The sequence below is a fragment of the Alligator sinensis genome, unplaced genomic scaffold (genome assembly GCF_000455745.1).
Source record: "Alligator sinensis unplaced genomic scaffold, ASM45574v1 scaffold82_1, whole genome shotgun sequence".
NCBI lineage: Eukaryota > Metazoa > Chordata > Crocodylia > Alligatoridae > Alligator > Alligator sinensis.
Window position 1 is genome coordinate 2,289,464 of NW_005841860.1, and position 15,552 is coordinate 2,305,015.

At 43.1% G+C, this 15,552-nt stretch overlaps 1 protein-coding gene across 1 annotated transcript in view; it reads right to left on the minus strand.

Annotated features, from left to right (window-relative positions):
- CTNND2 (catenin delta 2) overlaps nt 1–15,552 on the minus strand; it is a 554,610-nt gene that overhangs the window by 502,291 nt on the left and 36,767 nt on the right. Inside the window, exon 4 of the mRNA XM_025215651.1 lies at nt 4,493–4,665. Within this exon, the coding sequence (XP_025071436.1) occupies nt 4,493–4,665 (173 nt within the window). The remainder of the gene's footprint in view (nt 1–4,492; nt 4,666–15,552) is intronic.

Genomic DNA, 15,552 nt, shown 5'->3' on the forward strand with positions numbered 1-15,552 from the left:
GGGATTGGAAACTAGCTAATGTGGTCCCAATTTTCAAGAAAGGGAGGAAGGAGGACCCAAGTAACTATAGGCCTGTAAGCCTCACCTTGGTGCTCAGGATGATCTTGGAGAGAATCATCAAGAAGCACATCTGTGGGGGGCCTGCAGGGGAGATCATGCTCAGGGGTAATCAGCATGGGTTCACCAAAGGCAGGTCCTGCCTGACCAACCTGATTGCCTTTTATGACCAAGTAACTAAATCCTTGGATGATGGTGTCGCCATGGACGTAGTCTTTCTAGTCTTTAAGGCGGCCTTTGACACTGTCTCTCACCCCATCCTCATCAATAAATTAAGTGACTGTGGCATTGATGACTACACAGTTGGATGGGTAAAAAATTGGCTGATGGGGCGCACCCAGAGAGTAGTGTTGGACGAGTTGTACTCAGCCTGGCGAGATGTGAGCAGTGGGGTACCCCAGGGCTTAGTCCTCGGACCCGCACTGTTTAACATCTCCATGAGCGCCTTGGACGAGGGGGGGGAAAGCATGCTGTCCAAGGTTGCTGATTACACTAAGATGTGGGGCGAGGTGGACACACTTGAAGGGAGAGAGAGGCTGCAAATAGATTTAGACAGACTACAAAAGTGGGCAGATGAGAATAGGGTGAGGTTCAACATATATAAATGCAGGGTGCTGCACCTTGGGAGAAGGAATCCACAGCATACATACAGGCTGGGGAGTCCCCTTCTTAAAAGCACAGGGGTGGAAAGGGATTTTGGAGTCATTATTGACTCCAAGATGAACATGAGCCGCCAATGCCAGACCGCAGCCAGCAAGGCCAGCCATACCTTGTCATGCATCCAAAGGTGCATCTCAAGCTGGTCCAGAGAGGTGATACTCCCCCCTCTATGCAACTTTGGTTAGGCCAGAGTTGGAGTACTGCATCCAGTACTGGGCACCGCACTTCAAAAGGGATGTGGCCAGCCTGGAGAGGGTTCAGAGGAGGGCCACCCGCTTGGTGAGAGGGCAGCAGGACAGGCCCTACGAGGAGAGACTGAGGGACCTGAACCTGTTCAGCCTCAGCAAGAGGAGGCTGAGGGGAGACCTGGTGGCTGCCTACAAACTCATCAGGGGAGATCAACAGCAAATAGGTAGAGCCCTTTTGTCCCCAGCACCACCTGGGGTGAGAAGAAACAATGGTAATAAGCTGATGGAGAAGAGGTTTAGGTTAGAGATCAGAAGGCAATATTTTACAGTTAGGGTGGCCAAAATCTGGAACCAACTTCCCAGGGAAGTGGTACTTGCTCCTACCTTGGGCAAATTCAAGAGGAGGTTGGACGATCACCTGTCTGGGGTCTTGTGAACTCAGCATTCATTCCTGCCTGTGGCAGGGGGGCACATTGAAAGTTTTAAAATATCTTTTTATTTGCTTTTTCACTGTTGCTTGATGCCCTTAGAGGGATGACACAGCATAATAGGCTTTATATAGTCTTATTCTTTTTCAATATTTTTCAATTTTTTTCAATTTATACCAAGAAAAGCATATGAACTGGTTACAGACAATATCTTTCAACATATAAAATCCAGAGGCATATATACATATAGTATATAGCCTGAGGTAATAGAAAGAGGAAGCTTGTTTTTCTTGCCATTTTTACTTATTTATCAATACCATAATTATCATTTACCTATCTACTCTCTTCATTTAGTCTACGATGATGCACTCTGTTGGCATGTCCAGATGAGCGCGGCCATGCAGTATGTGGCACCATGAATATGTCTGCAGCACCATATATCACATGGTCAGGTGTTTTCCAGGCTGCAAGGGTGTGCTGCCTCTGCACGTGCTGCTCTGGTTTTTATTTCCCTGTAGGTTTTTTTGACCCCTGGATATCTAGTGGGCAAACAAATCCATGGGAAAAAAAATGGAGCAGTGCATGCACGGGCAGTGTGTGCCACTGAAAAGTGGAGCTGGACTGTCCAGAGCCACACTGGGGCTGCAAGCCAGGCTCTGCCCTGTGGGATCACTGCTGCTGGGAACCCCAGAAGGCCCCCAGGACTCCAGGTAAGGGTGCTTGGACCAGCACAGGGCTGCTCCTGGACTCCTCTACCTTCCTTGGGGTAACTTGCCGTGTACCACAGTGTGCACATCCCCAGGAACAAGTAGGTGCGGTGCATGGTGCAAACGTCTGCACTTGTCTGGCTGTGACCTGTGTGACTGTTTTATACTGGATGATATATATTCAATTTCTTCAAAACAAAACTAGGGCTGTTTCCTGTAAATGTATAAACTAGAAGTATATATATTTAGAGCTTTCCATTTATCCAGTGGGTTTAATCTGGACCTTCCTTTTCTGCCAGGGAAATACAATAACATATAATTGTAGAAATACAAATAATGAGCATTCTTCTAAATTGAAAGGCTCTTGTGAGTGTTTCCTTATTTCTCTCATGCCGTGACACCCCATTCACCTCTTCCCCGACAAAGCAAAGGTCTTGAAAATATCTACCAAACTGCAACTGGCCTTTTGGGGGCTGTCCTTCTGCTGCAGTCCAGCAGGAGAGCAGGGATATTCCCACTAAAACATTTAAGAGAGCCATTAAGCATCTGTGGGTGCATCTACATGTTCATTAATGCACAGTAGTTACTGTACATTTAGTGTAGTTACTTAATGAAGTACTAACTAAATGCACAGTAACTACAGTTATTTATCAATACCATAATATATTAGGCTACTGTGCAGTAATTATCAATACCATAATTATTAGGCTACTGTGTGGTAAGTGTCTCGCACAGACATGCCAGTATGTTTTAATTCCTCTACAGTTCTACAGAATGAATTTTAACCTTGAGTGCAAGAAAGAAGTAATGTCTAAAAATATAGCAAATATTTTAGTTGACAGTGCTTTCTTTTATCTTGCAGACTTGAGAGCAGGAGGCTTTTCAAGTCACATCACTGAATGAAATGACTGGTATGTCTACCTATATTCCACAACTGTGCAGTGACTGTATAACACCTTCCTAGCTCCCTCTACACTTCGTAAAGCTTTGCAAGTCGCAACACTATTCCTGTCTTACGTGCGCAGTGTTGTCACATAACAATATCCTACCATGGCTTTAGCCAGAAAAACTTAATTTAATCCTGCCTAAAATTTGTTTGGGAAAACCGTTGTCTAAAAGGCTAGACACAAAAAGAAGCTGGAATGAGTCTGATGTTTTATACAACCAAGTCCTTCAGTACCCATTCACAAGAATACTGGTGGATCAAATTACTATCGAGTAGAGACTAATCTGCAGTACATATCAAATATCTGGATGTTGGTTGCCTCACTACCATTGCAGGAGTTTCTCTGCTATTTCTTGGACACCTGTGATAGAGTGCAAGGCCTGGGAAGTAGGACAGGCTGAATCAATTTAGTTAAGTTCAGAAATAACCTGGATTGTCTAATAAAACTGAAATGGAACTAAAACCCATTGTTAAAATTTGTTTTTCCTGTTTTGTGCTATCTGGGCCAGGGACAAATCAGGATATACAGAACCATAAATATTTCTAGAAGCTTTTGTCTAAACTGAAGACAAGAGTTTCTCAGAGAGATGTGGTGTGTCATGGAAAAAAGAGGAGGACTGACAGAGCCAAGAACTTTTGGATAAAATCAGGAAAGCTGTCATGAAATTTGATTTGCAAAGAATATTAGTGAGCAATGAGGCTTATGCATCCCTGTCTGAACCAAGCCTCCAAATCTTTTGAAATATATGCATGATTTACCTGAAAAATGTGTTTTGTATTTCGTAATAGGTAATATATTTGACTAAGGAAGAGTAAACCTGATCAAGCCCTTTGATGATCTGAATGCATGAAATCACACTTCTGTGCTTGGCTATACATTTTCTCTCCATTGAATTGTGCATCACTTTCAAACTTTTGATTGTGTACATCATCCAACTTTAGTTTGGGCTCCTTTCCACTAACAGCTTTCCCAAGTAACAGGTACTGATATCATTGAGGTTGTAGCAAGGCTACAATTTAGCTTTAACAAATGCTATTTTACTAACCATTTGTCCAGAACTGGGTGTTAGTTCACCAATATTCAAAGAAGGCGCAAAAGATACAAAAGAACAGGTATAATGACACAATGTGGTTCTGACCTGTAACTAGGACTCTTGGTCACTACAGTAAACAAATAATAGTTACTCATTAATGCTTAGGAGTCATTATGTAAGATGCTAAAAGTTAATTGCCAAAATCTATATTTAAGCAGGTAAATAAAAATGGCCTGTAATATCTTCTTTAAATCAGCATTATTTTATTACTCTGAAAGGCACAGCAGTTTCAGATTTACAAGCCAAGGTGCTGGCTAAATTCTGCTACAGAAATTGTAATGTCCAAAAGAACGAGAAAAAAAAGTGTTTACTAGGATTCATTAAGTCACTAAAACATACAATAAATTTACATTCCCAAAGTATCTTTCAGCAATGTGTTGTGTAAATGAACTGGGCTACTTCTCAAACATACCTGGCTGTAGCTCTGAATGGCAGCTCGGGCTTGACTGCTGCGGGCAGGGAGCTGTGATGCCGCTGTTTCACCCAGGGCAAGGGTCTGGTTGCTATGGTAGCTGGCTGAATACTGGAAAGACCCTTCAGGTTTGGAATTGAGCTGAAGTGCACTCTGGGATAGGAGGCTGGGCCCTGCATTGAAAGGATTTTGGAGCAGTCAGAGAGAGTTCTCAGTGAAGGAAAAAGAGCATGTATTATTTATCAAGAGTTGCTTGGAATTATCAAATGCATGTGACTTCAGCTTTCTACATTTTGACTTTTCAGAAATAAAATGAGGTCACATAATTTAAAGTGCCACTTTAACACTTACACATCATCATTTTGGTGTTCTCAAACCATGCACAACGGTTTTAGTTAAAGTAACAAACTGTTTTATTCTGCTAAATAAAACAACATGCTTAAATAAAACCAACTGCGGTATTTGATGCAGGAGTCTGGTGTTTCTGTATGATCTGTACTTAAAATCTGTTTTCAATTATTTATTTTATAGACACTTTATTTTATTTCCATAATCAAATCTAGTTGTTCAGTAACCAAGATGTTGAAAAATCCTTCCCTGGACCCTCAGTACATTAAATCTATTGATCACTGACAATTTATACCATATACATAGTGATGTAATTCTCTGGTGCCTGTAGGGAAGACAGCCACTAAAATATTAATAGCTCCTCTCATCATGTAGAACTTATCCTGATTTCATTGAATCTCTGATGACTGTTTTGTCAGCTTATCTTATCTTTTTCCTTGCAATAATATGCAGTAGGAGCACAAAGTGAAGGTAGTGTGCTTAAATTGAAACTACCAGAGTGAAAGGTATTGAGTATGGTGGGAACCTTAATAATACTACTTTCCCCTAATAATTTTGTTGTTTTGTGAACCTGAAACATAGTGTAATATTCATTAGGTTTATGTATAAACAATTTAGCGTGTACGTGTGTGTGTGTGTGTGTGTGTGTGTGTGTGTGTGCGCGCGCGCGCGCATGTATGTGTATCCTAATTTTAGGATTTAGAATAGGTGCATGACTAGGAAAAGCCCAGAGAACAACACTAACGAATTTCCCATGCTGCCCTGCCATGTGTCTCAACCTTGACCTTGATGAGGATGGGAAAATAGTTCATTTTCTATTCCTATCACACACACACAACACATTATGACATTATTAAAAATACAAAGTCAAACACTCAAAAGGTAGGAGATGCCTGAATTAATAGTATCATAATTAGAATTAATGTGTCATAATGCCTTCACACAAGGGACCAAATAGGAGATCTTAAATCTGTCATTTCCTAAGTTTTGAGTGTTTGACTTTGCAAGTCATCATCTTTTGATCTTCTTGGTGCAATTTCCTAGGTTTTAAAATAAACAAACTGGAGGCAAAATCCATCATGTAGCACCTACACAAGACGCTGACCACAGAGTAGCTTGTTACTACTGCGCAATAGCATCACGTAGAAGGAGCTGCTACAGTCAGCATCACCTAAAAGCCATTTGGTGATGCTACTGCGAAGTTTATACAAGTACTAAATGAGCATGCAGTAACAACTGTGCAGTCACCATCTCGTGTAAACACGGCCACTGACAGCTACGGAGGACGTTGGCAAGGCTGCAACCTTTAGATCTACCACAAAGATTTCTGCCCCATAAAATAGTGTTTTTCCATCACTGGGTTCTCAGTTCCAGTCTCCCACTTATCCTGGTTCTAGTCACAGCCTCCTCCCTTTCATTTTCAAGTTCCAGTCTCCCTGCTCAGCCAGTTTCTCTCACTACCTTTCCTGCCTACAATTTTTAATTTCATTCGTCCCTCTTCACCTGACTTTTGCTTCCTCTGCATTTAAACTGGACAGCTTCCTCCTCCACTTTGCCAAGGCCCAACATGGGAAGCACTGAGACCCCAAGGGCAACAAGATTCTTACTCTCAGTTTCAGGTCAGCCTCCACACTGGCCCAGAGAACCCATTATATTGAAACCTCTAGTTTTGTCCCCATAGTCCTGGGCTAGAACATGCTCAACAGCACTGTGGAGATGGGGTATACAGAGTCAGGTCAACATCTAGAGCTATGAAAATCTTAGGTATCTTCAGTGAGGTCAAAACCCGTGGAGATTTTAGCTGCTGAAATCATATTAATCTTTCCTGATAATATGTTAATTAGTCTTTAAAAGACTTATAAAACTCAGCCCAATTTCCCTGCCTCTTTTTCAAAATGAGCTTAACCATTTTGGGTGCAATTTTCTAAAATATCTGAGGCAGAAACAAGTCATGTAAAATTTCAACCCAAACTGCTGCAGGTCACAAAATTACAAGGTCTTATAACGGAAAGCATTCAGCAAATTTAACAACAGGTAGAGCTAGTGGCAAATCTTATGTTAAAAGCGAAGTATAAATATAATTTATAGTGAAAAGTTAAACATTTATCAATAAGGAAATTCCTGTTCCCATTCAAAGGCCTCTGGCAGAACACTTAACCTCCCTAGACACTGCTGACCCCAGGGTAGTTTTATTAGACATTAACCATTAAAAACCGATTTGAATGGGAAACAGTGGAAATCATCCACAGACGGGATTGTGTTAAGTATGATTTAATCAGGGACTGTGGACTTTTTTTCCATTAGTTTTGCTCTTCTGGGTTCTCTGCTTGTTTGCTTCTTCTAGTACTGCCCTTCTCCACACACACACACACACACACACACACACACACACACACACACACACACTTCAATTAGTCTGTAAAGTGCCAATCTACCCTGCCTTCTGCTGGACTTGCGACTGACATGGCTAAATAAAGTCTCTCTGGTTCTTAACTTTACAACAATTACTCAAAAGAACAACTGCAATTTAAACTAACTTGAAAAGTATTATTGCCAAGTGATTATTTTTTTCCTACTGCAAAATAACAAAATCCTTGAAATTTAATTAGAATCAAACTTTGGGCACTCATCTGCAAACTGCCGTATTTTAGACAACTTCAAACTTTTCTTACTAGGCCTGTAAATAAATTAATACTCTTAAAGAACAGGCTTCCTATTTTGTGTACAATGAATTAAAACAATGGCCTATATTCCTGCAATCAATTTGATCAAATCTGTTGCTGGAAGAGTGGCAAAGGCACTTTTGTTTGGTGGTCTATGGCTTTAGACCATTATGTATAATAAATGACACCCCTTTAGAGTTAGGGGCCCGCACAGAGTGTGAAATGGGGTTTCACTGGTGTGTTTTACAAACTGAAGAATTATAAATGGACAACCTCTACAAAACTCTGTATAACAGCCTACTAATTCTACCTGAAGTAAACCTAAGCTCTGGTTACCCACAGGAAAAATTCAAGAACAACTGAGTTTTACTAGTCTATAGAATAAATTAGCACAAGTTACTTTTGGGGAGGGAGGGGGCGCAGTTTAAATCTAAGCTTTAAAGCAAGTGGAAACTTCTTTATTCTTTTTCTGGATTTGTATGGTAGGAAACCGTGATGTAATATGCAGTCTGGTTTTTTTTTTTATTGCCTTGTCTAGGATGTAGCCAAATTTAATTGTCATACAAATATGTCAGAGGTGAGAATCAAAATTTAAGGCAGCAACTCTTCAGGAAGGCACCTCAAGGGAGGACAAGGATCAATGGGCAGAAGCTCACAGAGTAGGGATGGGCAATTATTTTGGGCACAGGGCTGCACACCGAGTTTTGGCAAGCTGTTCAGGGCTGCATGGGTAGACCCTGCCCATTCATGGATGCCTCGTCTCCTAGTCCCCATCTTGTGACTGGAAGTCTCACCCTCTAACCCCTGACCGTTGCCACAAGAACGCCCTCCCCTTGCCCCCTGGAAGTACTCCTTTCAGCAAGGGGTTTTGCCATCTCAGAACCAGAAAAATACCAAATTATATTCTAAAAATTGAACATCTACAACATTCATTAATTTGATTTCAAAAAATATGTTTGTCCATATTTACATGCGTTTGTGTAGTGTACACAGAGGTGACTGCACAATAGCTTAAAATGAAGTCTTACTCTTGTATATTGTTGGGGGTGGGTATAGTTTTGTAGGGGCTGCGGGTGTGTGGGCTGAGGAAGCATGTGGGTACGTGTGTAGATATGTGGGGTGTGGGTGAGTATGGGGAAGGGTGGCTGGGGTTTGTGTATGGTGGCGCAAGGGGAGGTGTGGGTGCATGTGTATGGTGGGGTGTGTGTGTGTTCATCGGGTGAGTCCCACACACATACCCCGCCATACACATGCACCCACACCTCCCCTCGCACACACTCTGCCCCTGTGCCTGCGGAATGTGCGCATGCACACACTCACATCCCCTCCCCCTATCAGCAAGATCCTGTGCTCCATGGCCCAGGGAGCCACAGCCCGGGAGCCACCGCCACGTGATGCTGGAGCAGGGCAGGGGCAGGAAAGCAGGGAGCTGGCTGGGGGTGGGTGGGGTTGGGCAGCTCAAGCCTGCAAAGCTGCTGAGGGCTCCCTCTGGGTCCTATTGCCCCTGGCTCCAGTTAGCTTTGACAGAGAGCCAGAGGCAAATAAATATTAGTTTACTAAAATTTTTGGGGGCTCCACAGGCTGAATAGTATGGCCTGGTGGGCTGGATACAGCCCAAAGGCAATATTTTGGCCATCCCTGTGATAGAGAGTAAATTCAGGCCTGAGATGAGGAAAAAAAAAACCCTTTTTCTCTGTTAGGGTCACCAGAATATAGAATACACTCCCAACAGAGGTGTTGCAGTCACCCTCCTTGGAGGTGTTCAAGATGAAGCTGGACAGGCACCTTGTGGAGCTCGTTTGAGCCCAATAACTTCCTGCCCACAGCAGGCAACTGGACCTAATGATCTTACAGGTCCCTTCCAGTTCTAGGATTCTATGCTTCTATAAGGATAAGAAGAGCATAAGATAAGCATCTAATTAGCAGAATATTCTCCTATTCAAACAAAATAAATATACAGGCAAAGACTGAAATATTTTCAGTATCTTTATAAGGCGTTATTTGGTTCCTATTGCCCATTATACTGTTTATTTATGAAAATGTGCACAGTTCAATAGAAGTTCTCTTCCCTAGTTGATACCTTTCTTCATGGGAGGCAAAAAAAGAAAGGAAAAACAAAGTCCCATCTGTTGCTACATTTTGTCATACTGGGTCAGATCAATGGTCCATTGGTGGTCCATTCACACTATACTGTATCCAACTGTGGCAGAAGTGGATACTTTATAGCAGTGGTGAGCAACCTTTTAAGGGTTTGAGTCAAATTGCTTCAGTTCTGAGTTAGAGGCAGGGGGATGGGCAGGTGCTAGGACCCAGCCACCGCCACCACTTGTCTCTGTAGTAGCAGGGAGAGAGTGCCTGCAGCTGGTACTTTTTTGATACATTTCATAGACAGTAGGGCTAGAAGGGACCTCAGGAGATTGAGTCCAGCCCTGACTTTTCCTCACAGTGGCATGAAAAGTGAAAACTGCTGAAGCCCCCTACTATCAAATATTGCCAAAGCCCCCTGACTACATGCCAGGTAAAATGTCTCCCTGGGTTGGATCTGGCCCATGGGCTATAGGTCATCAATCCTTGCTTTAGAGCAGTGATTCTTAACCAGAGGGCTGAGGTACATTAAGACCCTTTCAAGAGTGCTGTGCGGTGTATAACAGGGAACCAGAGGCAGAGGACAAATGGAGCAGGAGGGTCCACAGGAAAATGCAGGCAGGTGAGTAAGGACTAGCTACAGGACAGTAGGCAGCCAGGGAGCTATAGGTCTGCACATAACTACTCAAGAGCCAGCTGTGAGGCAATAAGCCAATAGGCCAGGGCTCCAAGTAGTATGCTTGTGTGTAGTGGCAAGTATTCAATTCAGATTCAACCAACTCAGAGGGACAGTGATTTGATTCAGTGATTCAAGTCACTGTCCTGATTCAATTTGGCCAAATTAGATTCAGTGCCGGTTCGAAGGTTCGGCCATAGAGTAGAATGGGGAATCACTAAAATATCTATAACGTTGTCATTTTTTTGTCAATTTGAGTAAAAACAGCAGGGGTGGTAGTCCGCTCTGAGGACATGACGCCTGCCAAGTTTCAAGGAAATAGGTGCAGGGGTTCTGTGTGAAGTGCACCTCAAATTCTTGAAAGCAAAACTCATACGGCTTGTGTGTGTTAAGGGGTGTAGGTCATAGCTGTGTTGGTCTAAGGACACAGGTAGACAAGGTTCTTTGGGTCAATCTGATATCTTTTATTAGACCAACTGAATAGTTGGAGAAATATATCTTAGCAAGCTTTTGGGTTTAAAAACCCTGTGTCAGCCTGAGGAAGCATCTGCAGTTGGTGTGTGTGCTTCTCCTGGATGGAATGAATAGTAAAGAACCCAGAGGCTGGGCTGCAGGCAAGAAATCCAGTCAGTCAAAATGTAAATTGAAGCATCAGGGAGTGAGAGATAGGCTGGAGGGGAGGGGGAGAGAAGGGGGATGTAGCAGCCAGGTAAAAAGTGGAGCGGTACCTGGGGAGTCAGGTGCCAGACAGGTTATAGTGTGTCATAAATCCAATGTCTATATTGAGTTCATGAGTTTTATATCCAGTAGATTTATGGAGTGAAGTTTGTAGGCTTGTCTAGAAAAGGTGTTTTGTAAATTCCCTTTGAGGATCAGGACTGAGAGACTGGGGAGAGAGTGGTTTTCTTGTGAGAAATGTGCCCCCACTGGTAATTGGGTGTTCTTGTCTTTAATAGATGTCCAGTTTGCAAGGAGGAGCTGCCTCCTGAGATGCAGCAGAATCGCTGTGGTGGTGAAGTGTTTCTTACCTTTGCACTGGCTGATCTGCTTTAGGTCGTGCTGGCAGGTAGCATACCTGGGATCATCTGCCAACCCAAAATGATCCCACACTACACCACCCACTTGCTTCTGGGTTGCGGGTGGGGAATCCTGTCTTATACCCCTCCTCACCAGGCAGAGGCATAACAACAGGAGGAGCTGAGCCACCTGCCCCCACAACCTCCTTTGAAGTGCCTTCCAGAAGAGAGCTGACTCTAGGAGAACTCTGAAGGGTGTGAAGCACAAACTCAGATTCCCCCTCCTTCCCCAGAATTTCCTTAGCCATGGCGCTCAGCTCTACTGCTTCCAGATCTAGCTGCTCCTCTAGCACTGGAAGGCTCACACTGGGAACTGAAATTGGGGTGGAGATTGTCATGCTGGTGCTGGTGGTTATTGCTGGTGTTAGTGGAGGTGGTGCAGGTGCAGACACTGCTCCCACTAGTAGCAGAAGGCTCATCGCTGCCAGGAAAGAGGGTGCATCTATGTTTGGGGGCGGGGGGGACTTGCAGCTGTCCCTCTGCCCCCTCTCCCTCCCCTGACAGAAGACCTGGCACCTGCCTTTCCAGGATGCTTCATAATGTTTGGTGTGCTGCAAAATGTGTATGTGTCTGTAATATATGTTGTGCTTTCCTGCAGTGCACAGTGATGACACACTGTCAGGGAAAACACAGAAGAAGAGAGACTAGCTAGCTACCACGAGACTAGATAGCAAGCCAGCACTTTTCAGATACTGCTGGTCCAAGAGAGACAGCTCTCAAAAGGTATAGATCACTTCACACACAGCCTTATATGTTGTTCTATGTCCCTCCCCCACAGCACGGTGATTGGAAGAGAACTTAGGTAAAGATCACAGTCACTGGCCAGCAACAGATGTCAATATTAGAGCATTCTTCCTCCCCTCCTCCCCCACCCTCTTCTCAGTTTCTGTTTCCTGCATGTCTGCTTTCAGAATCTCCAAATTTTTGGAATCTTTTCTAAATCGATTTGGAGGCTTATGAATTGATTCGATTTGGAGGCTTAAGAAACATCCTTTTAATAGGTCTCCTGATTCGATTTGGATTTGGAGATTTGGTCACCAAATAGGGCCACATCTCCTCTGAACCAAGTCAGCTGCCGAAGCTTCACATGGTCCTATCAGGTAGTAGGAGGGAAACAATGGCAGTGCAGCTAGGAAAACAGAGGGCACATATGCAGCCAGGCAGAGGAACACCTGACCAGAAGATGTGGAGCTCAGTGGACATAAAAATAAGTGAAAAATAAGAGCTGGCATTTCCTAAAGAATGACTTGAATCTGAAAAGGCTGAGAACAGCTGCTTTAGGGGAGCTCTAACTGCTTTAGTGTGATCTATTCCCTGTCCACTACTTTCCCTGGCATTCACTTTTGTTAGTTTAGAGATGCCAAGAGATTAATCTCTGACTATTCAGTTTAATAGCTATTAATGGATCTATTGTCCATGAATTTGTCTAGTCCCTTTTTGAACCTGGATATACTATCTGCCTCTATAAGCTCTCACGGTAACGAATTTTGCAAGTTAACTACAAGATGCATAAAAAATCCCTTCTCCTTAGTTTTAAACCTGTTTCCTACTAATTTTAGTGAATGACCCCTAGTTCTAATATTCTGGGACCTGGTGAATCACAGTTCCCTATTCACTTTGAGGAAACCCTGCATGATTTTGTAGACCTCTATCATATCCTCCCTCAGCTTTCTTCTTTCCAAACTGAAGAGTCCTAGCCTTTCTAACTCTCTCCTGGTACAGGGACTGCTCTGTACCCCTGACCATTTTGCTTGCCCTTCTTAGCACCTTTTCTAATTTTAGTACATCCTTTTTGAGATTCAGAGACCAGAATTGCAAACAGAACTCAAGATGTGGGTGCACCCTGGATTCATACAGTGGCATTATGATGTTTTCTGTTTTGTTTTTAGTTACTTTTTTAATGATGCCCAACTTTCTATTGGCTTTTTGGTTGCCAGTGCACAATGAGCTGATATTTATAGAGGACTGTTTACAATGACTCTAGAGTCTCTTTCCTGAGTCATAACAGATACTTCAGAATCCAGCCCTACGTACACACATAATTGAGGTTATTTTTTCTCAAGTGCATTACCTTGCACTTGTTCATCTGCCATATTTCCCCCCACTCACTTAACTTGGTGAGATCTTTCTGCAGTTCTTCTACATCAGCTTGGGATTTGACTACCAAGAATAAATTAGTATCATCAGCAAAATTTAGAGATTTCACTGTGCACCCCAGTTCTAGCTTATAAAAAGGTTGGACAATACTGGGTCCAGCACAGATCCCTGAAGTACCCCACTTTTAACCTCCATCCATCCTGAAAAGTGACCATTTAGCTCTACCCTTTGCTTCCTATTTTTTAACAGGCTTTCAGTCCACAAAAGGACGTTCCCTCCAATACCATGGTGAGACAGCTTTTTCTAAGCCTTTGGTGAGCGACAGTGTTGAAAACTTCTTGAAAATCCAAATATATTATGTCAACTGGATCCCTCTTGTCTATGTACTTGTTAACACCCTCAAAGACCTCCAGCAGACTAAAAGAGTAAGGAGCTAGATTTTCTGGCCTGGAAGGCCCTTTTCAGACCTATGTTCCTGTGAAGGAGAAAAAGGGAAGGAGGGTGGAAAAGGGCAGACTATTCAGTTGGCCATTGGTGTATGATACAGACATTTTGTTGTATGGATTTTACCATAAACTTTGGTTACTGCTTAATACATCCTGCTCTACACCTTTGGTGGGGGGAACTATTTCCAAAAAACCTGACAGATATGGTGGAGGGGAGGGGGGATTCCTGGGGGTAGTAGGAATATAGTCCACTACTGAAACAAAGGACTTAAATGGCAGCAAGTCAGATGCTTAGAACTGAAATAAATGCATAGGCTTAGCCAATATGTTGCTGTTAGATCAATGACAGCATGATAACAGTTGATGAATAGAGGAAACTATCAAATTATATAGGAATTTTGAGTACTCACCAACTTCTCTCAAATGAAAGGTAAAAAATTGGATAAACACTGTCAAAATTGTGAAAACATATTTTGTCTCTCTTTTTTTTTAAAGGAATCAAATTTTTATCCAGTTTTAGCTTTAAGCTTAACCCAAGGGAAAATACACATGCGCACACGCACATATGTACATATACAATACACTCTAAGCCTTTATACACACACACACACACACGCACACACACACACATTTATGGTGGGGTGTGGGAAATGAAATGTTTGTCTTTAACAAGGGCCATTTTGAATAAAAATATATTTCGGAATCTTTTCGACAATCCCTCACAGTTTAGGATGATTGTCTTTCACAATTGTATTATCTGTGTCCGAAAATGGTTGGTGAGGCCTATCTGGGATCAGCAGACTCTACTGCATCTCAGATGTGTTTCTGTGTGGGTGGGTGGTGCTGGGTTCTTGATTTCATCTGTGACACACTATTTTTCTTGCTCCTGCTTATCCAAATCCTGTTGTCCTGAGGTTTCAAAGTACTGAGATCAGTGCAGCAGACTCTTTCTCCATTTGGGGCAGTCCTGGGCAATAGTCTCCCACAAACTGACATCAGTGTTCTCCAGAGTCTCACTGTGGATCTGGATTACCACAGCTGGGGACTATTCATTAGGGCTGTGCAAAATGTTGCTTTCAGCTTTGTTTCAATGCTGTTTTGACTCGTTTCAAGCTCAAAACAGCAAAATTGAAATGAAACAGAGAGCTTCAAAACAGCCTCAAAACTAAACAAGGTAAGTTGAAATGTTTCAAAAGTTTCTAAACATTTCAAGTTTTGAAGCTCAAGCTGGGTTTTCCTGCAGGGAAACAGAAACTAAAGTAAGGAGAGGGAGGGGGAAGGAGTGCTCTCATTATTGACAGTGTAGCTGTCCAGTGACTGTCATTCTTTCCTGAGGTCCTTTCCAATCCCAGTGCTCTGGGGGAGGGATGGAAAAACTGCATAAAAGGCAGTATTGTTTGAACTGCCCTGCTTTCTGCCTTGGTGCCAGTTGAGTGAGGGCGCACCTTAACACACACACACAGTGTCACCCAGTGTCATGAGTTTTGCCTGTCAGCAGCTAGAGGTGCAGGCCCCAGAACCCAGAAGCCCCTGCACCCATCTCCTTGAAAGCTGGCAGGCTTTGTGGCCTCAGCAGGGGGTAACATGCCTGCAGTTTTCACCCTGCTGCACCTTAACACACACATTGTCACCCATGTCACGAGTTTTGCTTGTCCGCAGCTTGAGGTGC